Below are 27,827 nucleotides of genomic sequence, written 5' to 3'. Positions count from 1 at the left end.
GATTCTCCCTCCTCCCGCTTCCTGCTTTGACGTCATCAACAACGTAACGCGGCGCGATGAAAGGTTCGGCCGTGGTTTTCGGATTCGCTCCTTGACGAGTCACCCCGTTGATAAAGAGGAAAAAGAAAAAGAGTCGTTCGTTGGAGTCCGTCGTCCAGGGACGACGCGAGTGATGTACGCGAGCGGATGCGGGATTCTCCCAAAAAAGAAAATCAAGCCCAAAAAACGTTTAATTCAGTCAATTATTGATTTACGGAAGAATAATGCAACGTGTGGATCTTTCATTTTCTCAAAGCTGTGTGTGTGTGTGTGTGTGTGTGCGCGCGCGTCACAACAACCATTTTGTTCTGTCAAAAAATATTTATTGTGGTATCGTTCACATTTACATTCAACATGAATTTGTTAAAAAAAAAAAAAAAAAAGAAGAAAATCCCACTGTCGCCCCATACATTAACAAACGTAGATTTGAGTCGTAGTGATTGCCTGTGTGTTACAGAGTTACAAACCCGCAAATGAAATTGCGGAGTGACTCCCGTCTCCCGAATCGTTGAAAATATTTGTTTGCTACGAACGAATCGTTTGCGAGTCTTTCATCACTATAAATGACTCATTTATAGCAAATATCCTCCTACCATATCCATGTCTTACACACATCAAGAGTTTCATTCTAATAGTGGATGAAACATACTGTACTGTGTGTGTGTCACTGTTTTTTAACCTATGCATCTTTCTATATGACCTCATCCTTATTCATTTATGGCAGGATGAAACATGCTTATCATGTTACAGAACTGTTGGACTCACGCTGTTTTGCGCTGCGCTTTTCTCTTTCCACATCACATTTCCGGAGACATTAATTCCGGCTCCGTCTGTCGGGACTGCAACTGAGAACTTTTATCGCTGTGAGAATTCTTTCCCGGGGATGGCTTTCGACACAAGGCCTTTTTATTTGCGGGGAACAATATTTATCTTAACGCTCTTCTGAGATGCTCGGCACTCGCGGGGACCTCCTCCGCGCGATGCCACGTGCTGTTCTCGCCGGAACCTTCTTGCAGGCTCGGGTCGTGCGGATTCTGAGAAGTCCGAGGGTTTGGGTTTTCTGGCAGCCCGGCTGTCCGCCGGGGTCGTTCGGCATCATCGGGGACGCTCCCTCGCGCCGACATGTGCTGCGTGCCGCCGAGCCACATTCCCTTTTCATGGACTCGCTTCTTCTTCTTCGAGAGAGAGCTGCCCGGCCCCGGGTCGTGGGGTTCATCGGAGCCTGTTTGCCGGGAGTCACAGCCGCTGGAGCCGCAGGTGTTTTCCACGGTGGCCATGCGTGGACCGTCGTCCCGGCGCTGAGAGAAAGAACGAACCGATTGGTTACAGTGTAGTGACGTGAGATGCCCAAACAATTCATTTGCGTCGAAACAAATCTTTGAAATGACTCAGGAGTCATTCCGGAAAAAGAGTGCGCGAGTGAGGGAATGATCATCTTCAATTTTATACTGAAAAGAATTACTGAGGACTAAATCAAAGTCCAAGGCAAAAAGGGACAAGGCATTTGGCGTAATTCATTCTGAATGGGACAGGTTTACACGTTGCATCCTACCAAAATAAATTATTTTGACCGAATTAAATGATTTTTGGGGGAATTCCATTCACAACTCAGAGCTGAACCGACTCTTCGGACTTTCGTTCGTCGTCCTCCTTCATTCACCCGTGCAAATAAACAACTGAATCAAATGAATGAAGAGTTGGAAAATTGAACGACTCTTTTTTTTGGTCGACTGACCCTTCGAGAACCGAATCTCAAAAAAAAGAGTCCACTGGACTCAGGGTCTGATCAAATTTCAAATTGGCTTAATTCTCTCTATTGATTTAGCCAGTTATCCTTCACAAAACGTTGGGTGAAGGTAATCACCGTGTGGGATAAGTCACGGCTGTCCTTTCCCTTTATCGCCGCTGACCTGGGACACCTCTCGTCTTTTGCACCTGGTAAAGCAGAGGTCAAATAAGATCACGTGACACTTCCATCCCCGGAGGGAAATTGGGCTCAGACATATAAATACCACAATGAACAAATATCACAAACAAGTCATTTTTCTGGCCCGTTGTAGTCACACGGAACGCCCTGTGCGCGCAGCTACGAGAAGGGCAAATCCTCCACCTTTTCCAAGGAGTTGTTTTCGTAAAGCAAAAATGACGAAAAGCGTCCGTGCCTGTTATTCATTCCGCCCTTCATTCATCAACGCTACTCGCTCCGTCCTGCCCGGGGTCACCGGGGTGGGTGGGGGGTGGAGCCAATCCCAGCATTCAGCACAAGGGTGTGAGGCCGGACGAACCCTCAATGTGAGGCCCTTACAGGGTGACACACAAAGCCCTTGGAAATGTAGGATCTCCAAGCAGCCTCAGCTACACTTCTTCTGCGATGAAGCCATCCCGTATTGCTCTTTCTATCTCATATTCCGAACCCCAGAGATGACTCATGTGTTTTTTTAACGGGCCAGTTTGCTAACATCGATCCAAGCGCCGTCGGGGGACCGAGGAGAGAGCCTGCTGATGACAGCGATGACCGAGGTCACGATCGGCGGGACCGATAAGACTGGTGTATTATTACGTTGGTAATAAAAGTCCAGAGCGTCATCAAATTGCGTCGTTCATTAAAAAAAATATATATATAAAAATCACCATTACCGCCCACTAAACGTTGCAGCTGCTGTAAATAACTCCAAGGTGCTTCACAGGAATCGCTCGTCGTCGGCCTGAAGACGATGATTCATATTTCGTAAAAAAGAAAAAAAGAAAGTAAGCATTGTTCCATACTGTGAGAGTAGCGTCCCAGCTGGATGCTCAGCCAGATGTTGCGGCGCTGCGCCCACCCCCCCGGAGCCTCCACTTCATACAGACGCTCCCTCTGCTCCTCATGCTGCCGCAGGAAACTCCTACACGCTGGGACACAATGACCAAACCCAAAACCTCAACCTGGAGAGCTAGAGACCCTCTGTGGGGAACAACAAGGAGTGGTAAGAATCATACAGGAAATACCCCCAAATAAGTCATGCATTTAAGGCCCTGATTGCCATTCAGTTTACTGTTAACAGTTTTGATTTATTTTTCTATTGTTTTTTTATCGGCTTATATTCAACGTACTGTCATTGGGTTTATTGTACAGTAAAAAAAAAAGTTCCCATCTTAGGTTCAGCTTTCTGGTTCGCTGTTAGGTTTATTTCAGAAGTTATTGTGTATGACCACATTTTTCCGGTTAAATTGTTCGGGGTGACTTCTATTTTTATTTATTTTTTTTCTTTTTACCTGCATGTTAAGAATATTACCAGAACTGCATTTTTTTTCAAGGTAGGGCCCATTCTATCCATAGACCATAGTCCATGCGTTTGTAACATCCCATATTATATATTATAACATATTGTTATTGCTCCGCCATTTTTTTTTTTTATTCTCGTTTTTCGGGCTAAACTACTAAACTACTATACTAAAAGTATCCAAATCACAACAACGGCAGTACACACAGACATGGTTGGGGTCTGGTGAGAACCAGGAGGTTTCAGAAGTGTTGTCGCTCAGAGTTTGACCCACATCGATCTACAGTTTGAGCAGAAATGAGTGAAAAACTGTCGTAATGTCATTGGTTCCAGGAGCGGGCTGCTTTGTGACGTCATCATCCGAAGTTATATAAGTCCAAGCTTCCCCTTGCGGAACTCATTCCCCTCTGGTCACTTGCGAGTGCTAAATCGAGACGGACGGCCTGAGCCTGGGCTGCGTTTAAAGGAAACTCTGAAAACTGTAACTCGTGCTGCGTTTTACAAAAACCCCCGTAAACTTTAATCGTTCGAAAAAGATGTTTTCGCATCGCAGGAAGTTCTACGAACCACTGGAGGCAACCAACCTTATAATTTGTGTCCGCACTGCATCACTCGGGAATGATCGTAATTCTTAAAACAATGTTGCACAGATATTTTAACTGAACACCTTAAGAGCAGCATGCACTGACGTAAGTGTACATTGATTGGTCCAGACGTAAGTCCACACAAACTGTAGGAGTCCAAAACAGTCGAAAACATATTCCGTGTTTGTGTCCTCACACATGCAGTTCGCTTGCAGCTCCAGATCAACGGGTCCGAATCATGTTTTACTTTAGTCGCAGAAGTTTAAAAAGTTGATGAGATGTCTCTGCGGTACATGCAGTGTTTAATCTGTTTGAATGGAACCGTGTTGTTGGGAGCGTCCACACGGAGTGATTTCCTTCCACAGAGATACCGTGAGGCAGCACTCTGTGGACTACAGGCCACATCCACCTTCTAATTTTAAGGATAAAGCAATAACAAGCAAAACAAGTGTATCAGCTTGTAGAAGTAATTCTGCGTGTCACCAGGACTCTGAATACTCGCATCACCGTGCCGTTACGTCAGCCCATGCTGCGTTCACTGGAAACTCTGAAAATTGTAACTCGTTTTAGTAATAATGCTGATGTAAAGATGAGCAGCAGCACGAACCGATGCTACGTTCCGTGGGAACTCTAAAATTTGTAATTGGTGTCGATACAAATTGATGGTGTGTTTTATGGGAACTCGGAAAACTAATTTGTATCTAACACGACTAAGCTTGGCCCCATGTATTGCTGCCTGCAGCTATATTATTATTATTGTTGTTACCCACTCGGCATCCATTGGAATGAAAGTGGGATCCCTCCTTCTGTGGCCCCTTCTCAGGGTTTATTCCTTTTTTTTTTTCTTTTTTCCCCCCAAAGGGTTTTCTGGGAGTTTTTCCATGCCCGGAGGAGGGTTCAGACCAACGGATGCCGCTGATTTCTCTGTGAAATGTGGGTCTGTGAAGTCCTTTGAGAGTGTATTGTGATTTAGAGCTATATTGTATAAATAAACTTGACTTGACTTCTCATTAGTTTTGGTGTATAACGTCATATTTTGTTGTGTACGGTCAACTGTTGGATTTTATTGTATATTTCCACATTTTTCCATAAATTGCCATTTTTTGTATTTTTTATTCCATTGCTTTATTATTACTGGCTATTTTTTTCATGTAAGCTGTTGCTGACAGTGCAATTTCCCTCTGGAGATGAATAACATATCTATCTATCTATCAATCTATCTACAGTGTATATATCTATAGGAAAACAAACAAAAAAAAAACAGGAGCTGCAAGCAGCAATGAGCAGGGGCTTGCTTTGCGTACCTCGGGGGGCTGGCGGGATACCGTTGGATGCAGCCGTGCACTTTCACAACCGGACACTGCGTGTAGGAGTAAGATGTTTTTCGGAGGAGTACATCAAAATATGAAACATGTCGTTTTCTATTGCTGGTCGGTACCACTTTCATCATAACTCAATATTGGCATGTAAATGTCTTCAGGTACATTCATAAAAAAAACAAAAAACTCAGAAGGTTTTTTTTGGGGACCATACAGTCATCTCTCTGTGCAGGGAGACACAGCAAGCTTGTGGGGGTGTATCTAAATCAGAGCCTGCCCTGCCCCCACACCCATTTCCAAAAGAACATTTGTTTCTGATTCAATTCTGTGGTCAGTTTCGACATCCTGAAGCGGATACGCAAGATACGAAGGGCGGAGAAGGAGAGAATCTAACAGGGATGGAAGTGAATCAATCCTCTGTCCACAACTCACCTTCCACCATGCCGTGGGATAAGGGCGAGCTCACGCCCAGTGCCTCTTCCCCAGGAAACGAGGAGCAGAAGTCCAGCAGCATCTGGAGCCCCAAGCCACGGCCCCTCTGACCCCGCCGCACCAGCACCGTGTCCAACACAGGAAGCTGGTAGCTCTGCCCGCTCCAGCCTCCGCACAGGCTGCCTGCAGCACCAGCACAGTGACGGGGAAAAAAAGGCATTGTCCCTGCTGGGAATAGGGGTTGATACCGTCATGGTATGCACATAGAGATTCATACATATGTCTATTCTCTCACAGCTTAATTCGAGACAAATGGGAGAGCGCCACAGTACGTGCCCATTGTTCCTCTATTTGAAGGGAGAACCATGGAAACAAAACATGTCAATAACCTTATTGTGATATTGCGATTCCAGAAGCAGATTTGCTGCAGTATTGTAAAATATTTTACCATGCAGTTCAGAAAGATTCACAGGTATAACCAACCAACCAACCACCTTGCATTGGATTTGTCTTGGACTTCTACAGTATTTTATTGTGGCCATGCAAGACTCTATTCCATTTAACCTGCTCTGATTTACGGATATTGCACCTTGATCCAATATCAATATACACCCAATATAATAATCAGCCCTAGTGCCAACTATGATCGAAACAGAATTCAAGTTCAAAAGACTTGTTTGTGTACAGTCGTCCCTCAGAGTTGAAAGTATTTAACTCCTAACCTCTTTATTCGCCACTTCTTTCCTTTGAGACAACACCGACCTTTCTGTTTGAAAGTGTAGAAGCCAACCGCCTGCTGGTACCGCCACAGCAGCTTGCCCTGCTCCATTCTGGGGTGAGGCAAGAACAGCGGCTCATCTTCCCGAAGCTTCCCCACAACCTGGCAGAGGAGGAACAGGAGCACTCTCTCCACAGCCGACCGCACCTGCCGATGGGGATAGAGTAGAACGTAAGAAGAAGTCCACCGCCAGCGATGATGCACAGGTTGTGGAAAATAAGAACTGAAAAAAGAATTAAGAGGGGGGAGAAAGGGAATATTGTCTAATGAGCTTCAAGCTTAAGGGCTTGCATATCTCACAGCTTTAAAATTGAATGCGAAAACATACAGCACACACACACACACACACACTGTTGGAGAGTTTCTCCTGTGTGGTCGATGAGGTTAATCTGCCCGCTACAGGAAAACAAAACTGAGACTATTAAAGATACTTATTCTGCAGAATAAAGAGAAGATTCAGAGCTGCTTCAAAGCAGTGGTCTCGATCATTCTACTCCTGCTTCTGACGAAGAGGGCTTTATACCGATGAGAGGTTGTGTGCCATTGGTCAGGTGTCGTTCACAAGAATGCCCCTCAATCATATCCCCGGGTGTTACCCTCATACAGTGATTTAACAGTCAAACTCTGGTCACAGATACAGTCTTAATGTGCCATAAAACAAACACACAATGCTCTGTCAAGCCCCCCTGGTGGTTACCCTTATTTCAAGATTCAAGATTCAAGAGGTTTATTTGTCACATACATATACATACGTTCATACATATATGCAGTGAAATGTCATTGCAACGCACCCTGGAGATTATACACACACCAGGTTGAGTGAAGATGGAATGGCAAGTGGTAAACTCCTATACTAGAGCAGGCATTGTTGGAAAAGTCTCTTCATGTAAATTCTGAGAGACTCATTAAAACCCAGAGGCAATGTGTTTTAAAAGTTACGTAACAAACGAAAGGTTATTGTCCTATATAAAACATGTCAAACAGCATTCAAAGAGTTGATCATGTGCAGTTTTCTCTCCACACACACGCACGCACGCACCCATGCACACACACACACACACACACACACACACAGCAAAATATTACCTGCACAAGGCCAGTCCTGGATTTGCTGGAGGTCTTCAAGACATCTTCCACAGACCACCATCTGTCATGCAGGTAGAGGGCCACCACTGGTGAACACAGAAGAGAAAGAATTACAGTGGGAATGTGCTAAACAGAATGTGTAGTCAAATTTGTGCAGGTATTTAGGCAGGATTCAACAACAAGGGTTGTAAAGAGCTTTAATGTGTGTGTGTGTGTGTGTGTAATTCAGTTTTTTTGCATGCAAATCCCAACCTTGCGTGTGGTCGTCAGGCGGATGTAGTGCCAAGACAGCACAGCCAGGCAGGTTGTCCTCAAACAGCTGCAAACTGCTCACGTTGCTCCCCGTTACCGCCACCTGGCCAATAAGATCATCCAGAGACACTGCCAAGAGCCATAACTACTAACACGCTGCGGAATAAACTTGGCTCTACTTCTGAAATATTGCTCTACTATCCAATGACAGATTTATGATAAGAAAACTTATGCAATTGCAAAAAACAGCCTCTCTTTCTTCATGACATTTCTATGAAAATATGTAAAAAAAAAAAAAAAAAAAACTGGCACTTTTCACTACACAAAGATTCCAACATGCCAAAAGCAGTACATTACAAATATTTATTATCTTTTTTTTTACCAAATTAGTCAAAATGTGAATATATATATATATATATATATATAAATAAACAGATATGAACAAGTAAATGTGAATGTAAAATCTAAACTTCCATGCCACCTTCGAGCCAGCGGGGGTATCGAACCACTCGTCGTTGCTATGACAGGGCCTTGATCCCAGCAGCGACAAGTGCCGCTCAGATGCTGCGTTCAAATCCTCGTCATTCACAGCTTCCAGGAGGTCGACGGGATACATGGCTGTCGAAAGTGCAGGACCGCGTTCAATGTTTGCGGCGAGCGACCGACGGGAACCTGTTGCTGCCTCATTCTTTGAGGCCATTTTCATGGTGGCCGATACAGAAATACAACACCTTTATAAGGGAAAACCAATATCGTTTTGTTAAAAAAAAAAAAAAAGTCTACACATTTGACGCTTAATCCGGATCGCCTGGATCGTCTACGCGCAAAGTTTGGACAAATACACGGAGGTGACTTCACGTTTCAACGAGGTTGGCCTGTGATCCGTGAGCATTGATTTGCGGTGTGTTCAGCATCAGTTACAACAGGTTCCTCGTACCTAGAAAGCGACTACTTCTCCCGCTCTGTCGCCTTGGACCACTATGGCGCTGGTGTCGCAAGAACAGCGAACGATTCGTTCTGTTTTCAACGACTCGAGAGTTGGGAGTCACCCCCCAAAGAGTGAAAATAACAACAGCTTTTTTTTTTTGTCAGTTTGAAATCCAATGCAGAAATAAGGCACGGCGTGATGCAAAATCCACATCCGATGTGATTGGTTTTCGACGTTGCCTCCCACCAAACCACACAACAGACAGAATTAAATGATTTTTGTGATTCACACGTTTGCCCTTCTCTGCTAAAATCAATTCGTACAAAAAAATATTTTCTGGGGTCCGCTCTTTGAATTCTAAATAACGAAATACGGAATTTCAAAATGATTCTTGTCAGAGAACCATTCACAACCGACCCCTCTGACTCGCGTTCATCGTGTACCGGAAGTCCTCCCGCGCTCGACTCGAACGACTCTTTTGTGTGTGTGTGTGTGTGTGTACGTGTATATATGTGTATGTGCGTATGTGTGTGTGTGTGTGTGTGTGTGACTCGAGTGAGTCGTCAAGAAACGAGTCTCAAAAAATGACTCGGACCTCTCGCCCCCAACTCGCAGCGGCAGTCCTGTGGTTGCAGCGCCATCTTTCGCTGAACGGCGGGCCTGGCCGAGTGACCTCTCCCCCGCGCCCAGCCTCGGAAGTGCACGAAGTGTGATCTCGCCGCATGTCGGTCGTGATACGGTCAATTGCCGGTTGTTCACGGTTAACGAGGCGGCGTTTTACTTTAGTTTGCAGCCATGTTTTCTACGGCGAGACGGACCAGACGCGTCCTGCAGCGCCTGCCGCGTATCGCGCAGCGTTGCAATATTAAAAAACAACACACGGCAGTAAGTGCGTTATTGTGCATTGCAATCTGACAATCTGCAGGGTGAACACATTTTGCTGAGTATACAGATTTTCAGATTTGAAAATGCACAGGACAAAATGATGTACACTTGTGAGCCCAATATGGGCTGGCAGTCATGGGAAAGTATGGTGTTATGTAACACAATAAAACTGAAAGGCTTATTTCCATTGTGGTTGACGAGGCAGTGGTCAGGACAGCTAACATACAATACGGTATTCCCTTTTTCTCCTCTCGGCAACCGGTCTGTCACAAAAAGTCACGATCAGTACACTGCAGCTGAATGAACTGTGGATGTAATAATTCAAATACGTCAGCCTCAATATACTTTGCATGCATGTATCCGTGCATTGTGTATGTATACTCTGTTGAGTGCGGTGTACCCTTCTCTCTTTTTTTTCCCCGTGTCTTTGTGTCTGCTACCCATTCCATTCCCCCTCTCTCTCTCTCTCTCTGTCACCGGGCGGGTGTTTCTGATCCTTCCCGCTCAGACGGAGGGTTTGGAGAGAGCCGTATCAGCCTTCAGGTCCGTGTGCGGCGACCGTGGCGTGTCACTGGGCGAGGCCGTCAGGGAGCAACACGGCAAAGACGAGTCCATGCACAGGTGGGTTGGCTCGCCCTTTGCCCTGCTTCGGACACTGACCCTCAACACACATAGCGCCAGGGTTCCGCGTGACTTTGCCCCTTTGCCCAGGTGCCGTCCCCCGGACGCGGTGGTGTTCCCTCGTTGCGTGGAGGAGGTCAGTGCTCTGGCCAAGATCTGCCACCGACACCGCCTTCCCATAATTCCCTTCGGCACCGGCACGGGGCTTGAAGGGGGAGTTGGGGCTTTGAAGGTGAGTGAATGAACGTGCTTACGTGTGTTACGTGTGCCTGGAGTTATTCCAATATGTCCATGTTTCAGGGTGGCGTGTGCTTCAGTCTGAGGAACATGGACCGGGTGCTGGATCTCCATCAGGAGGATTTTGACGTGACCGTGGAGCCCGGTGTGACGCGCAAGGCCCTCAACTCCTACATCCGAGACACCGGCCTCTGGTTTCCCGTGGGTACGTAACCTGTTAAAAGGTTAAACGTTTGGTTACATCAACCAGGGTTAGGGTGTTTGTTACCATTCTGGCCTAATCCTTAGAGGCCAATAAGAACAAGTAATCATGATAAAGTTGACCGGGTATTTGATCAGAGACAGTAAGAACTAGAGAACAGACTTTGTACCAGGGTTCTGGAATGCCTTGAAAATATCCCCTTTTGTGTTGAAGTGCTTGGAAAAAGTCTTTGAAAAAAAAGCGATAATTGAAAACCGGTGGTATTCCCCCTGGTTTAGTCATTGAAATCGTAATGTCAAACATTTTCCAGAATCGCTTTTATGACATTAATTATTCCAGGGAAATGTACATTTAATCCAGCATGGAAATATACACTTATAATAGTAGATGACAATGAGATTAATAATATATATATTATAGACAATGAGACTGAAGATTATATTTTAATGAATAAAGAACACATTGAAAATGTATTATATTTATTTAGCATGAAGTCCTTGAAAATGGAAAAAATAGTGGTTGAAAAAGTACTTGAATTTTATTTTGTAATGCAATGCCATGCCAATGTTAACTGGAGATTCATGACTTCAGTAGCGACGACGACCACTTTGTATCTTGGCGGTTTCTCCAAAATGGCTGTTTGCTAGAGGCGACAAGTTAATTCAATACATATTTAAGTGCTGTTTTAGATTTGTCATTATGGTTAGAAATATTCCAATATATCTTATGACAGAAAAAAAGGAACATTTTAAGATTGTCTAGGTTTTGGTTATGGATATTGTCGGCATAGTGGAGTGTGAGGGGGTATTGTCTCCACTTTATTAACCACGTGGGAGAATTCAGGTGAAAAAAGAGGGGAAAATTGTAGTTATTGAATTTAATATTGTTTCTATAGGGGTTGTGTAAATAATAATAACAAGAAAAAAAACAAAAAACCTTTAACTTAAAATGACACCTTGAAAAAACACCACAAGTAATATCCTGCTAATGCTGAGTTAGGAGGAGTGTAAGGACAGAAGTGAACTGAGTTGAACCAAGTGTATATATGTAATCGTGTAATTCACATGTTTGCGAGGGTACGGTTGGGTTTGAGCTTTCTCTCTGCCCTCAGACCCGGGAGCGGACGCGTCCCTGTGCGGCATGGCGTCCACCAGCGCCTCGGGCACCAACGCCGTGCGCTACGGGACCATGAGGGAGAACGTCCTGAACCTGGAGGTGGTCCTGGCCGACGGCACCATCCTGCACACCGCCGGGGAGGCCCGGCGACCGAGGTACCACCGCAGCCACCGAAAAACACAACCAACGCTCAGTTCATTTGAGAGCAGGCATAAGAGAATTGTTTATTTTTTTTTACCCATACAATGTTATTTTATATAAGGATTGAACCCATAACTTGCCGGTTTTTCAAAATGACTTATATATTGCGATTTAAATCCACAGTCCCCGGCTTCCCACATTGTAATTACATTTTCATAGACTATTAAGATGGCGAGTTTGAACTTGCTTAAAGTCAAACTAGTACATACAGTCAGGGCTGTCACAACCATTCCATGGGTGCCTGATCGCAATTACTGGAGTAGATCGGCAAAATGGGCAAATTCCACAATCGTGTTTCCATCCAAATTTAACGGGAACTTTTCACCCAGCGTCAACCAGAACAAAGAATAGAATGACAGTCAGGTACGTTTTCATCAGTTGTGGTGAAGAAAATCAGCTATCTGCCTATACAATTCTTGATGTTCCAATCTTCAATCGTGTGACAATAAATGGCTCTTTCCGCATTAGGTAGACGTGTTTTATTTCATGCCACTTTCATAGTGCCATAAAACAAACAAAATTTAACAATTAAATTCTTAAATCACAATTATTTGTACGACAGCCAACCATCAACTAAAATGTCACGTTTGTGACAGCCCTTCAACCATAGGATTGTAGGATATATACTTGAATGAAGCTACTAAATTCCTTTAAATGCTCTTACATGATAATTATACCAATACATCTAATTTTGCGCCATGCTTTTAAGTAGCCACATAAGTAGCCAAACATCTTCTAATGTCGCAAAATACCCATCCAACCCCACAGGCTCCGAACCGACTGGAACCAACATTTCAGGTTCCCAAAAGGAAACATAGAGCCACAACCCTCGGTTCACATTCGGCGCTCCCCTGTGTCTCTGGCCTGTACAGGAAGACCTCGGCGGGCTACAACCTGACCAACCTGTTCGTGGGGTCGGAGGGCACGCTGGGGCTCATCACCAAGGCGACGCTCCGCCTCTACGGTGTCCCGGAGGCTGTGGTGTCGGCCGTCTGCTCCTTCCCCTCCGTCCAGGCGGCCGTGGACAGCACCGTGCAGGTCCTGCAGGCCGGCGTCCCCATCGCACGCATCGGTGAGGGGGGGGGGGGGACATATTCTGGAGTGTGAAACCCAGATGCAGTTCATCCGGTGGCCACTAGGATCTGGCTGTCGGATACGATTACGCATTCGATGTGAAGCAAGCTTTTGACATCCACTATGCCTTAAGGAGCGCTACCGGGGGTCTTTTCTACCTGCTGCAATTACACTATATAATTCCATTAAAAAAAATATATATATATAAATTATTTTTTTTTGTAATCAGTTGACCTAGAATTTATACTTTTGTGCGTATGTCTGTCACTGCCAATTTTTTATTTATTTATTTATTTTATGTTGTGTTTGTTATTTTGTGCACAGAGTTTCTGGACGACGTGATGATCGACGCCTGTAACAGGTTCAACTCTCTGTCCTACCCTGTGACGCCCACACTCTTCCTGGAGTTCCACGGCACCGAGAAGGGCCTAGAGGAGCAGGTCAACACAACAGGTGTGTGTGTGTGTGTGTGTGTGTGTGTGTGTGTGTGTGTGTGTGTGTGTGTGTGTGTGTGTGTGTGTGTGTGTGTGTGTGTGTGTGTGTGTGTGTGTGTGTGTGTGCGCGCGTGTGTGTGTGCGTTGTACTTAAAAAAGCTGTTTGAAATGGTCACATTTTCAGGACGTATACTTCAAAGAAGAAGTATACATAGAAGAGTATTGATTTATCAGAACTTTTATTTTATTCAAAACAAAATAATAGAGAGAGTTAAATAACGTAAAATAATTGTATGTATGTTATTTTGTTTCCAATTTGCTAAAAAGAATACAAATAAAAACATAGATAATAAAAGCTTTCTTTACTTTCCAAGTTATCATTTGCTAATCCTTTTTATTTTTCCAACTGATTTCGTATTTTCTAGGCCCTGGCACATGTTTAATCATTGATGTATTTCTCATTTTCCTTGCGGCTTTTATGTGAATATAATCTAATACAGAATCGAACACATCACTGGTTAATAGTTTAAGAGTAATTCAACAATTCCCGACGAAACACGACGGTGTTATTTTACAACTCCAGCGAGACACTGATTTGAGGAATTCACGAGGGCTCCGCCGAAACGGCGCCAATGTCAGAATGTGTCCCATTATCATCCAAACATCTGCCCGGCGACTTCCAGAAGAGATCACGGGAGCCAACGGCGGAGCCGATTTCCAGTGGGCCCGGGACCCCGAAACGCGGAGCCGCCTGTGGAAGGCTCGCCACGACGCCTGGTACGCTGCTCTGGCCCTCAGGCCCGGCAGCAAGGTGAACACAGGCGCCGACTATTTCCACAAGATCACTTCTGGTTTTGGACCTTGTCAAAGCTGCATTCACGTAAACGTTTGGCGGGATTTCTTTAAAATTGCCATCCATCGCGTGTGCTGAGGCTCTTTTGTCCGCGAAGGAGCTTGATTTCCCAAATGTTTTCAACTTGGGAAGTGTCTCTGTCGTGCAGGCCTACGCCACAGATGTGTGCGTCCCTCTCTCCCGGCTGCCTCAGATCATCGTGGAGACCAAGGAAGACCTGATGCGGAACAGCCTCACAGGTGAGCTGTGTTTCTATGGTTCCAAGTAAACGCAAAATAACAAAAATCCAAATCATTAAAACCAGAGCGGCCCTGCGCTTCCCTTTCCTGGCGTGTTGCTACGACTACTAATCCGTCCCGAGTCCCGGCGAGTGCAGCGTAGGTCTGGATCGCTGAGGTTGTTTTCCAGTTAACCTCTGGTAAATTAAAAAAAAAAAAAGAAAGAAAACAACCTCTCAGCCTCAGCCACAGCATCTCTTCATTTATTGTATATTGCCAATTTTATTTTTGTTGATTGTTGATTTTTAGCTATATTTTTCTGGTCTGTTGTTTATTGCGAAATTGATTTTAAATATTTTTATTTTTTTGCGCATTGCTCGTTGTTTTTCTGGTTTATTGTATGTACTACTGCTGTACTATTTGTTTTTATCTTTTATCTTTTCTTTAGTAAATTTTGGGATGATTGTATCATGCCAATCTTTTTTTCTTTTTTTAGCTAATTCTTAGGTTTATTGAATATTTCCATTTTTCCTGTTTGTATTCGTATTAATAATCTGTCTGTCTGTCTATCTGTCTGTCTATCTGTCTATCTGTCTATCTGTCTATCTATCTATCTATCTATCTATCTATCTATCTATCTATCTATCTATCTATCTATCTATCTATCTATCTATCTATCTATCTATCTATCTGTCTGTCTGTCTGTCTGTCTGTCTGACTGACATTCTCTGACCTAAGGAGACATTCAAATTTTGTTTTGGTTCTAACTCGACGAGTTTAAAGTATTATTATTATTTTTTTGGATCCAGACGGTAGCGGTTGTAGAACTCGAGCTCCACATCCAGTCAACACTCACAGAGTGTGGTGTGGGGTTGGTGTGCTTTGAGCAGCCACACCTCTCTTGGGTCTCGGTAATTGGGCCCAGGATCAGTGTGGCTGTACGTCTGTTGCCCGTAAGAGTAATCAACGAACGACAGGTAAAAACAGGCCCACCCATCCCCCCCCCACACACACACACACACAGACACACAGCAAGATGTTGGCACACTTTTACGTACACATTCATCTCACTCCAAGTCACACAGAGAAGAAACTTTTTTTTTTAATGTATTCTCTCCCGGAAAGTTTGCAGGTTACCGCGGGCACCCCGAGAACATCTGCGTCTGCACATTTAGACCCGCGCTAAAGTGATGTTTATAACGAGGGCAGCTTTAAAACCGGGGCTCTCGGTGCCGGTACAGGTGTTTAGGTCTATTAAAGGTGCGATTGTGGAAACAGCCGGCTCAGCAGAATAACGGCCTCGGTTTGAAGTTTCACAAACAGCTGTGGCATAGCTTAAAAAAAATAAAAAAACAGCAACTCACGTTGAAGGACTTCTACTGCTTAAATTTATCTGCCACAGTCTGCGTGTGTGCTCTACCAATGCTCATAAATTCATTATTCACTCTGGGGTTATGGTTAGCCCCCAAATTAAGTACCTCAATTTGAGCACAAAGATGGTTTTCACTAAATAATTACTAAAAGTCTTTAAGTATAATTAAATAAACACTTAGTCTGTTTAATGGTATTCTAAAAAGTCAAAAGAGTTTATTCAAAATCAACAACAATTGAAAAATTCTTCAGATGCTATGTAATAATGATAACAGTAAATAGAGCTGCAGGCAGCAATACCAATATTTAGTCATGTTAGTTATGAGTTTTCAGAGTTCCCATGAAACGCAGCATCACTTCCTGCTGACACCAATTACAGATTTCCGAATTCACATGGAACGCAGGTTGGACGTTCTGCCCACTGCCGCTTTATTGTCTTAGACTTTCTCTTTTGCATCCGGAACGCGAAAACACATGAACGATACAATTATTTCACAACACAACTTACAACACAATTATTTTTAAACTCAACAAAAACATCTCTTGAAATTAAAAAAATAAAATAAAAATCGGAGGGAAGACGAATTACAGAATGACAGTAACTGTAACACGAATTCCAGTTATCCGAGTTCCGTGAACGCACCATCACTTACTGCTTTTCGGAGCGCTTTCAACCGGCGAGCCGTGTGTCCGCTCCTCATGAACGAGTCCACGAGTTAATCAATCGCGGATGGCGTCGCTCTCTCGGGTGGATAAAAAGATAAAAATAAAAAATTATACATTTAATAAAATAATTTTTGTTATTCACCGTTAGTCTCTTCATCCCGCAGGTTCACATTCGCGTGACGATGAGAGCGTCATAGAGCGTCATATCAATGACGATGAAAATAAGATTGATCGTGCAGCCCTACACCGCGCACCTCGCCGGGTACGAATTACCCCACAGAAACTAAACCTGGACATACACCGCAACATTAATACCACCACTTATGACCACTAATGTTGTGTAGCTCCCGTTCGTGCCGCCAGAACAGCTCTGACACGTAGAGGCATGGACTCCACAAGACCTCTGAAGGTGTCCTGTGGTTGGGAGGTGGGGCCCCCATGGATCGGGCTTGTTGTTCCAGCACATCCCACATATTCTCCATCGGACCCTAACCCCGGCCATCCACATGATGGAGGAGAAAACGTGATTCATGCCACCTTCTTCCATTGCTCCATGGTCCACTTATGACACTCGCATGCCCATTGTAGGTGCTTTTGGTGGTGGACAGGGGTCAACATGGACACTCTGACCGGTCTGCAGCTACGCAGCCCCATACACAGGAGGCTGTGATGCACTGTGTGTTCTGACACCTTTCTATCATAGCAGCATTATACTGTGTGTGCTATAGTAGCTCTTCTGTGAGATCGGACCAGACTGGCTAGACTTCGGGCTGGATGATGCTCTGACCCAGTCGTCTAGTCATCACAATTTGGTCCTTGTCAAAGTTGCTCAGGTCCTTACGCTTGCCCATTTTTTCTGCTTCCAACCCATCAACTTCAACAACTGACTGTTCACTTGCTGCCTAATACATCCCACCCCTTGACCGGTGCCTTTGGAACGAGATGAGCAATGTTATTCACGTCACCTGTCAGTGGTTTTATTGTTGTGGCTGATCCTTTTATTATCAGTGACTGTAAAAAAAACAGCCCCTTTGCTAAATCTGGGGGGTGATTTTTATTTTTTATTTTTTTTGTGTTTTCCTTATGACTTTGACCCCTTCCACCAGGTCCCATCGCAGGCCACGTCGGGGACGGGAACTTCCACTGCATCATGGTGCTGGACCCCACTGACCAGGATGAAGTCCACAGGGTTCACCTCTTCACGGAGAGGCTGGCCAGGTAACCAGCGCTCCTTCTCTGAAATTCTGACCTCTGACCTCTGGACTCTTCTGCATCCACCTCTCAGCCTGTCTACTATACAACGGAGCTAGACTAGACCTTATTATTTGTTCATTTGTAGCTTTATTGTATATTGCCAATTTTATCTTGTTTATTGTTAATTTAATTTTTTGGGGTTATTTGTTTCTTGTTTATCATTCGGTTGATTGTATACTGTGATATTTTTATTTATAGTGTATTTTTAGAGTTTATTGGTAGTTTTAAGTTTATTGTTACATTTTTAGGTTTAATGTATTTAAAAAAAATGTATAACTTTATTATTATTGCCTTTTTTACGTGAACTGCTGTGACACCTCTGTCTGTCTGTCTGTCTGTCTGTCTGTCTGTCTGTCTGTCTGTCTGTCTGTCTGTCTGTCTGATTCTAAGATAACTTCAAACAATAAGAGCTTTTGCATGTAGAGTGTATAGATAAGTAAATTAGAGGGTGAATTAAAAAAAACAAAACCTTAATCAGGGTTCAGAGCTCCATGTTGGCCAGCGTCCATCCAGCCGCTGTGTTTCTGGAGTGAGACGCTAAATTGCCACCGGCTCCAGGGGTCACGTCCTGGATCGTTGTATTTTCGTTGCATCGCCTTTAACCACCCGGGACAACTGTGATTAAAAATAATTATATATATATATATATATATATATATATATACACACTGTATATATCCCAGTGTCAGACCTGCTGCGGGAAAACGTCAAAAGTCACAACCTTACAATGTTCTTATTTTATTTTCTTTAATCCTCAGCCTCTTTTTCTGCTAATCACTGAAAGTTTGAGGGACTTCTAATCACACAGTTTTGCTCCATCCCCCACCCCTAAAAAGAAAGAAGGGTCTTCCACAGCCCCGGGTGCTTCACTTGGCTTCATTATCACCCGCGGCCTTTCGCTCCTCAAACCCGTCTTTCCTCTGGCCTGGCCAGCGACCTGTTCAAAGTTGTAACTTTGCCATTCCTGTTTTGATTACTACTAAATTAAACAATCAGCACTCAACACGTTCTGTAACTACATCGAGCCTCATAGCTGCTCCCCGACAGCCACACAATGGGCTGTAGGGGAGCCGATATATGCCCTACACCCTGTCACTAAAACCATAAAAGCTGTGATGCTTATTGTAAGATCGTTATGAAATCTTTCCTAATCAGTGACCTGATCATGAGTCCAAAATGGGATCTCACGCTCCTTACTGAAACTTGGCTGGATCAGAGTAACAGAGCGGCTGTCCTTACTGAATCAGCACCCCCCAAATTTTAGCTACGTTGATGCCCCCTGTGTTGATGAGAAAGGGGGAGGAGAGGCTGTTGTTTTTTCAGACGTGTTTCAATGTAGACAGGTGTCATTTGGAGACTTCTCATCATTTGAATAGCTACAATTCATATGCTCCCCTTGTGTTTTACTACCCGATTATATACAGACCACCAAAGTATTCTAGTAGTTTCTGACTGTCTGTCTATATCAGGAGAGTTTAACATTCATGTTGACAACCCCAACGATTATCAATGCCAATAACTTACTTCACGCCTCTGGACTGTCTCAACGTGTCTCCGGGCCCACCCACAACCGGGGCGGGGCCATACCTGAGATTCATTTATCGCAAGGGGTTTTAAGTCATCATTTGTTACGACTATTGATGTTGCTCTGTCTGATCGAGTGCTAGACATTTCCCTTGAAATGTCTAGCACTCCTGACGCTCATTAGACCGGAGACGGTTAAAAGACGATATATGGAGACTCTTTCCCCGTCACCAGCTTTTTACCTCGGCCTCTGTTAATGATCTCTTAGATCTTTTCAATTCCAAAATTATAAATGTTATTGATGTCATTGCACCTGTTAGGGTGACATCAACTGGTAAGCAAAAAGCACTGTGGAGAAAGGCTGCATCTGTAAAAATCCAGAAAAAAAGAGTGCTGGAAAGCCGAGCGTAAATGGCAAAAAACTAAGCTCCACGTTCACTATGACACCCATAGAGAGCTGCTTCACTCCTACTATCTGGAATTGAAAAGTGCGAGACAATCTTTCTTCTCTCATCAACAAGAACATTAATTACACTTTATTGGCCACTGTTGATAGGCTAACGCCCGGCACAAATAGCCCCTGAACTCCTTCCACCAATAGATGCAATGAGTTTGCTTCTTTCTTGAGGGAATTCAAAACATTGAACAAACTATCAGTAGATCCACATTAAACAATAATGTGTCACCATTCCATTCACATAAAAGTAACTTGATAAACATGACTCAATTTAATGCCACTGAATATAAAAAACCTTGAGGTAGAACATCTTAAGCCATCAACATGCTGCCTTGACACCCTGCCAATGAGCTACCTTAAAAATGTTTATAGCTGCCTAGCGACAGACTTACTGCAAATAGTTAGGCATTATTCCTGTCAGGCATTTTTCCAAAGGCCTTGAAAACTGCAGTTATTAAGACTAATAAAAAAAAGGGTATCCTGGACGCCTCTGTAATTAGCAACTACAGACCCACATCAAATCTACCCTTCCTAAGTAAAATAATCGAAATAAACTGCCCACCAACAACATAACAATTTTTTTTAACCTCATTGTTTCTTAGATAAATTCCAATCAGGTTTGCAACCCCATCACAGCAACAAAACTGCTCTTGATAAGGTTCTAAAAAAAATTAATTTGCATGAACAATGATTCAGACAAAATTTAAATCTGAGTGTTACTGGATCTTAGTGCTGCCTAAGATACTGTTGACCATTCTTTACTACCAGACAAACAACCCAGAAAACTGGCTTGGACTCTCTGGCACGGTCTTAGATTGGTTCGGGTCCTATTTGCAAGAGGGGGACTCCTTTGCTTCCATTGGCAACTACACATCTAAGCCAGCATGACGTGTGGGGTACCTCAAGGTTCAATTCTGGGACCTCTTTTATTCAACCTGTATAAGCACCTCATTAGGGCCTCATTATGCAAAAGAATAAAATCGTGGTTATAAGGGTGTTATTATTGACTCAGATCTAAATTTTCAATTCAAGAATTAGAGGATACATGTCCAAACAAGACAGCCAAGAAAAACTAGTTTATGATTTTATTTCCAGTTGGTTAGGCCACTGTAATAGTCTTTTCTCAGGCCTTCCCAAAAAAACACTTCCTGTAGGCAGCTACAGCTCATTCAGAATGCTGCTGCTCGAGTTCTAGTAAGAACTAAGGAAGCTGAACATATTACGCCAGTTCTCAGGCCTCTGCATGGCCACCTGTGTGTCATAGAATTGACTTCAAAATACTGTTACTTGTCTATGGGTCACTCAGTGGTTTAGGGCCAAAATACATCTCTAACTTGCTTCCATCCTATGAACCCACGAGACTTCTTAGGTCACCAGGGACCGGGGCTGCTAACTGTTCCTAGGATTGAAACAAAGTGGTGAAGCCGCATTTAGTTATTATGCCACACATAGCTGCAATAAACTGCCGGAAGATCTTGGATTTGCCACAACCCTGGTTACTTTTAAAAACAGGCGAAAGACTTTTATGTTCACCCATGCCTTCAATTGCTGCTAATAATTGCACTCCGACTCTAAAATGCAGCGTGACTTTCTATTATTTTTATGTCTTTCATACTTTTCTTTTCATTTCTTGATTTTTCTATGCTCTTTCCCGTTGATCTATTTTATTTAAAGCACTTTGAATGGCCTCTGTGTATGAAATGTGCTATATCAATGAACTTGCCTTGCCTCAAATCCCCCACACCACTTCCCCTTAATCCTCTGAGCTGTCTTTTTTACCTCTTCAGACAAATACCCCACAAACCCCTTCTTTCCACTCCTCCACTCCTTCCCCTCCTCCTCCCCCCCGAGAATGGACTGATACCGGCACTTAACCTCAAGTGTTGGGTTTGATGATTCTATCCTGTGAAGGGTTTTTTCACTTCTTCCTTCTTGATTCCCCTGACTCTCTTGTGTTCCCCCCCCCCTGTTCTCTGTCACAGGAGAATAATCTAAAACACATAATGCTGTGACTCTTTCAAGGTCGCTTGTTCTTATGAATCGCTTTGCCCGAGATGGCGGTGATCTCCATGGTGTCGGTTTGACCGCTGCTGACACATGTGCTCACTGAACGCTCTGGGAAGCATCTGCTGAATGACGCAACGTGATGATCTCATTCCTTTAAGTACACAAAATACGTGGGAACAACAGGTTTTCCTCTCCAGACAAGGACATTGTTTGCCCCCTACATACGGCATATTGATCCAAACACTCAGCCCTCCAATGTCATGAATGCAATTGACAAATTTTATGGCTACCGACATCGTAATTGCCATTCTCTGTGGTCTGGAACGCCGGGTTTCACCACTTAGTGTTCTTGAAATGCGGATGGAGTTGCTAAGTAGATGCCATTTTAGCACAAAAATTCTGCCCCTTCTGTATAACAAGGTGAAAGACAAAGTTGTTGTGAGAAAAAGTGCAAAACCCATTGCTTCCCATTCAAGGCTGTCTCACTTTAGCGGCGTACTCCATTAATGAATGTTTGGAAACAAAATGCATTATATATTTTTTCATAAATATATGTTTTTATGTTAAGCTATAACTTCAGCATATTGCCGTGCATCAATGGGAAAACATTGAATTTATTCATGACCTTAAAAAACTATGATTTTCTATCATTTTGGGTCTCCTTAAATGTATAGACTTAAATGATGCTCCTTTGCCACTTTGGACATTCCTGTACAACTTGTCTTCCCTTAAATTTGATTTTTTTGGGGGGGAGGGTTTTAACCTTCACAATCGGAGGCAACGTGAGTGACCAAATACCTTCTGGATTATAATTTTCCACCACTAAACTAAACCCAAAGCCATTAAACTCTCACAGACAATACTAAGTTTTCTGTCCCCCGGCCCCTGCAGGCGAGCGCTGGCCTTGGACGGAACGTGCACGGGCGAGCACGGCGTGGGTCTGGGGAAGAGAGGGCTGCTGCGGGAGGAGATGGGAGCCTCCACCGTCGCTGTCATGCAGGGCCTGAAGGACGCCTTGGACCCCAAGAACCTGATGAATCCTGGGAAGGTTCTGTAGCGTCTCGGGTTTTGGGTGCGAGGACGCCAGAACCCAATTTGCTAAACGACCATAACCTTAAGTTACAGTTATGAGCAATCTGTCTGTCTGACGTTGACTGAGAAAGTGTTTCTTTCCTGATGTTTTTTTTTAATGCATAATCAATGTGAATTGTTGCACAACACTTACGAACGATAACAACATATTTGGATTATTTATGGAATTGTGATTCGAGAGAGGCAAACTCAGATCAGTCGCCTCTCAAGCCGCATTTTTTTCGTTGCTGAGTTGTGAGGCAACAGGTTTTGGGAGCAGGATAATCAACTCTAACGCTGTCTGAGTGTCCTTGGGCAAGGCACCAGCCCCACCACTGTCTGGGCCCGCTGGAGTTAAAGGCATGCCGTACTCACTTGAGCCAGCAGGGGACAGCAGCATGGTGTGTTTTGTGATCGGAGCGGTCTCTCAGGCCTTTCCTTCAGTTGGCTGTTAAATCACTTCCGTTCAGTTATGATATGATCATTACTTGGGCTATTTATTAAAGCGCACCTCTAATGTGCCCTATACACTGATTGTAACGCTAAATTCACATGATTGTCTGAAATTGGTGTAATTATTATGTATGTGTTTGTGTCATTATTCAAAATGCGATTTCTGTGGTGAGATGATCTGTTTGACCTGAAAGGAAGATCGTTGTGGAAAAAAATGTCTTTCCAAGTTTATTTTTTGTCTTGATTGACCACGTGTCTGTGTGTGGGTCATTGAAAAACCGAGACAAAATCATTAGGTTGGAGTCATTGGCTCAATTAAAAAAGTAAAAATAAATTATTAAAAAAAAAAAACAACAACTACAATTTGGTTTTAAATATCGTTTTTGTTGCACATTTTATAATTTTACAAACGAAGCCTGGTTCATCTTCATCGAATATTTTGATGAAAATTAATATACATATAGGCCTATCACATATTTTTAGTAAATAAAATAAAACATATTTTTGATAGTGTACAATACATTTGCAATGAACTCTGTGTGCCCTGCATCATAGCATGCGGCACATATTAAATCAAGAGTGTAAGAGTGAGGATATAAAGTATAGAGTAGAGAATAGAGTATTTAGATCGTTGTTCAAGTGCGTGTGTGTGTGGGGTGGGCGACGACCATTTATAGACCTCCTGTCCCGCCTGCAGACGCAAGTACTTCGCTGCCACCGTTGGCCTTATCGGGTAGCAAGAACCAAGCGCACTACAAAGTCTGAATCCGAGTGTGCGTGTAATTGCAGGGGAAAATAAAGTCTCATCCGGAGCCAAACTAATTTGACATTACACCAAGCACTGCGATCCCACTCGAAAAACGGGAGCCTGTGTGTGTTATCCCAATAATTCCACATGTGGTGATAATCCGGTGCTGCGTCGTATTTTGGCGAGATTCGAGAATAGAATCTTGTTGTATACATTCTCGAATCTTGCCTGAATAATACAGTAACATTTTCGGTAACAAAACATGCATGTATGCCTATGAATGCGCGTGTGTTCAGTGGGGATTCATGTGCACAGCTGGCACGGGGTGTTATAATACAATATTGTGCAATGGTGCAATAAGGCGCAATATACGCAGATTGAGATTGTGACATAAAAATAAATACAGACATAAATAAAAAACCGCTGGAGCTGTTCTCTCTAAGAACCGATCAAACCGTTCCCCCGTCCGTCCGCGTTAACGATCTGAGTCTGCGCACTCGGAAGCGCCATTGTCTCAACAGCAGCAGCCGCCGCGCGCGGCGGCGGCGGCACTCGCGAAGAGAGGTTCGACTCCTTTCTTAAGATTCGGTTCCCGACGAGTCGCTCGGCGAAAAGGAGTCGTCCTGTTTTTCCCTAACGCTCGGTTCCTTCGATCCAGTTGATTTAACGCCCGGGGGGGGGGGGGGGGGGGGGGGGGGGGTCGTGAGGTGACTTCCGGTCAAGAGTTCTCTCAAGAATCACTGTATTCTGTCAACATTCTTTTGATTTCGGTGGAATAATGCAAAGTGTGCGTTGCAAAAAAAAAAAAAAAAAAGGATTGTCTCAAAAGTGTTTATTCTGGGAGATAAATTAATAAATCCCCACACGAGAATTGACTTCTGTCACAGTCAAATTCAATATGAATGATAGCAATAACGCCCCCCACACACACACACACACACACATTAGTCTTCAGTAGATATTTTGGCTGGGCGGTGTGAACTTCGCGGCTCTTTTTCTTTCGGGGGTCGGGGCTCAGCGGAAGGACTCTCCGCCCGGCTTCAGCCTCCAGTTCGGCCGCGACTAACGGTTCGCTGCAGACGAACCGTTCGCGAGTCTCGCACCGGCTGGCGGCACGGGAGGCGATCGCGAGCGGGCGCGCGCTGCTTTCGGAAATCGGAGCGGGGGGGGGCGGGTGGGCGGGGGTGGGGGGGGGTGTGGCGGCGGCGGCGGCGGCGGCGGCGGCGGGGGGGGGGGGAGCGGAAGAGCAGCCACTGACCCGAATCCCCGGGAAACCGACGGACGCAGCGCGAGGACCACAGCCACCACCACGGGGGCGGCGGCGGCGGCGGCGGCGGCGGCAGCGGCGGCGAAAGGGAGCGTTACAGGACAGCAACAGTTGTCATGGTGACCGGGGTCAGCCCGGTGAACGCTGCGGCGGAGCTCGGCTGCGGCTGGACGTGCGCGTCGTCCGCGCCCGCGTTGTGATTCGGACCCGTCGCGAGGACCGCGGCCGCGAAGAAACGTCCGTTCCTCCTCCCTGAAACCACCGCCTCGACCTGTCATCATCCCCCGACGTCTCCGGGTTCGCTTCCCCGCCAGGTGGATCCTCGCCGAGGCTCATGTTCCGTCCAACGGAGCCTCGGGCTGTTGCTTTAATACCGGGCGGCGGTCGGACCTGACACCCCGGGCTGGGAGCCGAGTCGCAGGGCCGAGCGGACCGCCGCAGACAGACCGGCAGACAGGCAGGCGTGCCGGGAGGGAAGGGAAGGGGAGGGGGGCCCGACCAGCCAGTGACGGCTCTCTCGGCTCTCCCGACCCTTTTGCGGATCGAGCCGAGCCCCCGTCTCCACCAGAACCCCCACCCATTTTTGTTTGGGATGGGGGGGAAGCAGAGCACGACGGGGCGGCCCCGGGGCGCCTTTCCCGGTGTCTCTACGGACGACAGCGCGGTGCCGCCCTCGGCCCACTTCGGCCACTACCGACCGGGCGGCACCATGGGTCTGCGGAGCCGCTCGGTGAGCTCCGTGGCCGGGATGGGCATCGATCACGGCCCCGCCGTGCCCTTCGGGTTCTACGCCCCCAGAGGGACTGGGACGGACTCGGACAGAGCCGGCGGCGGCGGGGGGTCTAGCGCCAACGTCGCCCCCCACGGTATCGGCTACCAGGAGCCCGGGAGCGGGGGCCACCGCACGGAGGGCGTGCTCTACCTGGGGCCCCGGGGGTCGCTGGCTGACACCTTGCCCTTGCACATCGCGCCCCGCTGGTTCAGCGCCCACAGCGGTAAGCATGTGTCCGCTCTCTCTCTCTATCTCTCTTACACACACACACACACACACACACACACACACACACACACACACACACACACACACACACACACACACACCACACATCATATAGGAGCATCTCCGTTGTAGAGTCAGATTGCTCATGGGTGACATCAATGCAGCAGCTGTAAAAACCTCACTGATACACCGAGCACCTCACCCAGTGCCCAGTTCCACCCCTTGCCCTTTGGTGACTCAACAGTTAGCCTCACAGTGGGAAGGTTATGGTGTCGAACCCGACTAGGGCGCCTTTCTGTGTGGAGTTTGCATGTTTTCCCCATGTAGGTTTCCTCCCACCCTAAAGACACATGTACCCCTGACCAAGGCATTGGCATTGGTCTTCTTCTCCACTCATGAGGTCATGTGTGTGTCATAAGAGATGGTCACGGAGACAGAATACCGTGTTTGCATGTCAGGTTATTGTATCATGTGTCGGATTCTATTTGATTCAGGCCTGTATGGCAGTATGGGAGGCTGCCAGCAAACGTTGTCGCTGGCCTGCCCTCGGTTGTCGGCTGTCTGAGCACAGTCTGCGCAGGTCATCCAGTGTTGTGTGAAATGACACTAATAAGCCTGTTGCCAAATCTGGCTCAGTCAATTAGCCTGGCGATTAGAGAGGAGGCCGGGTGGAGGGAAAGGAAGGGAAGAATGGACAAAGGAGGAGTGTGGCCATAGATGGGGCAAAAAATTGGAAAGGAGGGAATATTGGGGATTATGGAGGTAGGGATGGAGAGGGGGATGAAGGGAGTAGCGGCGGATGGAGTGATGGTGTGAAAGGTTTTGAGAGCGGGAAGGGTGGTCATTGTTATCACCCATCAGCGGCTTACTGCCCCCACCGTATGCCTCTGTGTCGCTGAGCCCTTTGGACCATAGGTCTTACAGGTACATTGAACTACAGTAGCCTGGTGACACACACACACACACACACACACACACACACGCACACGCACACGCACACGCACACGCACAAATACATATACACACACACACAAAAACAAATGTGTGCACTTACACTAATTGTCCACATTTTACAAACATCTGGTTGCAGACAGATACACACACACACACACACACACACGCACACACACGCACACACACACACACACACACACACACACACACACACACACACAAATGCACTGGACCACATGAACAACAAACTGCATGCGCAAAGCTCACACAAAAACACACCTAGACATAATGTCCTAGAGGCAGATTATAGACACTCTGCAATCTCTCTGTCTATCTCCCTGATGCTCTCCCTCCCACACACAAACACCCACCATTATACATGGGTATGGAAACAGGCGCGCACACACACACACACACACACACACACACACACACACACACACACACACACACACACACACACACACACACACACACACACACGCACACACGCACGCACACAAGCACACACATACAAAGCCAGCCTCAACCAG

The 27,827-nt window shown here is 45.4% G+C and overlaps 3 protein-coding genes across 6 annotated transcripts in view; 2 read left to right on the top strand and 1 right to left on the bottom strand.

Annotated features, from left to right (window-relative positions):
* Positions 1 to 346: 346 nt before the first annotated feature.
* fam169b (family with sequence similarity 169 member B) lies at positions 347 to 8,505 on the bottom strand. Of its 2 annotated transcripts, XM_080003003.1 has the most exons (8): positions 8,235 to 8,505; positions 7,754 to 7,856; positions 7,502 to 7,587; positions 6,400 to 6,562; positions 5,638 to 5,820; positions 2,806 to 2,931; positions 1,904 to 1,974; positions 347 to 1,337 (listed from the first exon to the last, which is right to left on the bottom strand). In XM_080003003.1, the coding sequence occupies exons 1-8, from the start codon at positions 8,457 to 8,459 to the stop codon at positions 966 to 968; spliced, it is 1,329 nt and encodes a 442-aa protein (XP_079859129.1). In that variant the 5' UTR covers positions 8,460 to 8,505; the 3' UTR covers positions 347 to 965. The 2 variants fall into 2 exon arrangements, with proteins under 2 accessions (XP_079859129.1, XP_079859130.1); XM_080003004.1 differs by lacking the exon at positions 1,904 to 1,974 and having other exon boundaries at positions 1,134 to 1,337.
* On the top strand, positions 8,505 to 23,654 carry ldhd (lactate dehydrogenase D). 2 transcript variants are annotated; one of them, XM_080003002.1, is made up of 11 exons: positions 8,505 to 8,622; positions 10,075 to 10,187; positions 10,278 to 10,419; positions 10,488 to 10,629; positions 11,738 to 11,897; positions 12,816 to 13,015; positions 13,342 to 13,470; positions 14,135 to 14,262; positions 14,453 to 14,543; positions 17,666 to 17,777; positions 22,693 to 23,654. In XM_080003002.1, exons 2-11 carry the CDS (start codon positions 10,180 to 10,182, stop codon positions 22,856 to 22,858), a joined length of 1,278 nt encoding a protein of 425 aa, XP_079859128.1. In that variant the 5' UTR covers positions 8,505 to 8,622; positions 10,075 to 10,179; the 3' UTR covers positions 22,859 to 23,654. The 2 variants fall into 2 exon arrangements, with proteins under 2 accessions (XP_079859128.1, XP_079859127.1); XM_080003001.1 differs by lacking the exon at positions 8,505 to 8,622 and adding an exon at positions 9,225 to 9,566.
* Positions 23,655 to 25,347: 1,693 nt separating this feature from the next.
* Positions 25,348 to 27,827, top strand: part of znrf1 (zinc and ring finger 1) — a 41,893-nt gene continuing 39,413 nt past the window's right edge. For both annotated transcript variants that reach the window (XM_080002313.1, XM_080002314.1), the window contains exon 1: positions 25,348 to 26,335. In XM_080002313.1, the coding sequence (XP_079858439.1) occupies positions 25,933 to 26,335 (403 nt within the window). In that variant the 5' untranslated portion in view covers positions 25,348 to 25,932. The remainder of the gene's footprint in view (positions 26,336 to 27,827) is intronic.

The sequence above is a fragment of the Zeus faber genome (genome assembly GCF_960531495.2).
Source record: "Zeus faber genome assembly, chromosome: 6".
Classification (NCBI taxonomy): Eukaryota; Metazoa; Chordata; class Actinopteri; order Zeiformes; family Zeidae; genus Zeus; species Zeus faber.
Note: the sequence above shows the minus strand (reverse complement) of the source record. Positions and strands in the feature narration are given on the sequence as shown.

Excerpts from the sequence above, each read along its gene's own strand:
- fam169b (XM_080003003.1), bottom strand. The coding sequence starts at position 8,459 with ATGAAAATGGCCTCAAAGAATGAGGCAGCAACAGGTTCCCGTCGGTCG. Across the intron at positions 7,588-7,753 it reads GCCTGACGACCACACGCAAG|TGGTGGCCCTCTACCTGCAT; the intron begins GTTGGGATTTGC and ends TGTGTTCACCAG. Across the intron at positions 6,563-7,501 it reads CCAGGACTGGCCTTGTGCAG|GTGCGGTCGGCTGTGGAGAG; the intron begins GTAATATTTTGC and ends CCCCATCGGCAG.
- ldhd (XM_080003001.1), top strand. The coding sequence starts at position 9,477 with ATGTTTTCTACGGCGAGACGGACCAGACGCGTCCTGCAGCGCCTGCCG. Across the intron at positions 9,567-10,074 it reads TTAAAAAACAACACACGGCA|ACGGAGGGTTTGGAGAGAGC; the intron begins GTAAGTGCGTTA and ends CTTCCCGCTCAG. Across the intron at positions 14,263-14,452 it reads CCCTCAGGCCCGGCAGCAAG|GCCTACGCCACAGATGTGTG; the intron begins GTGAACACAGGC and ends TCTGTCGTGCAG.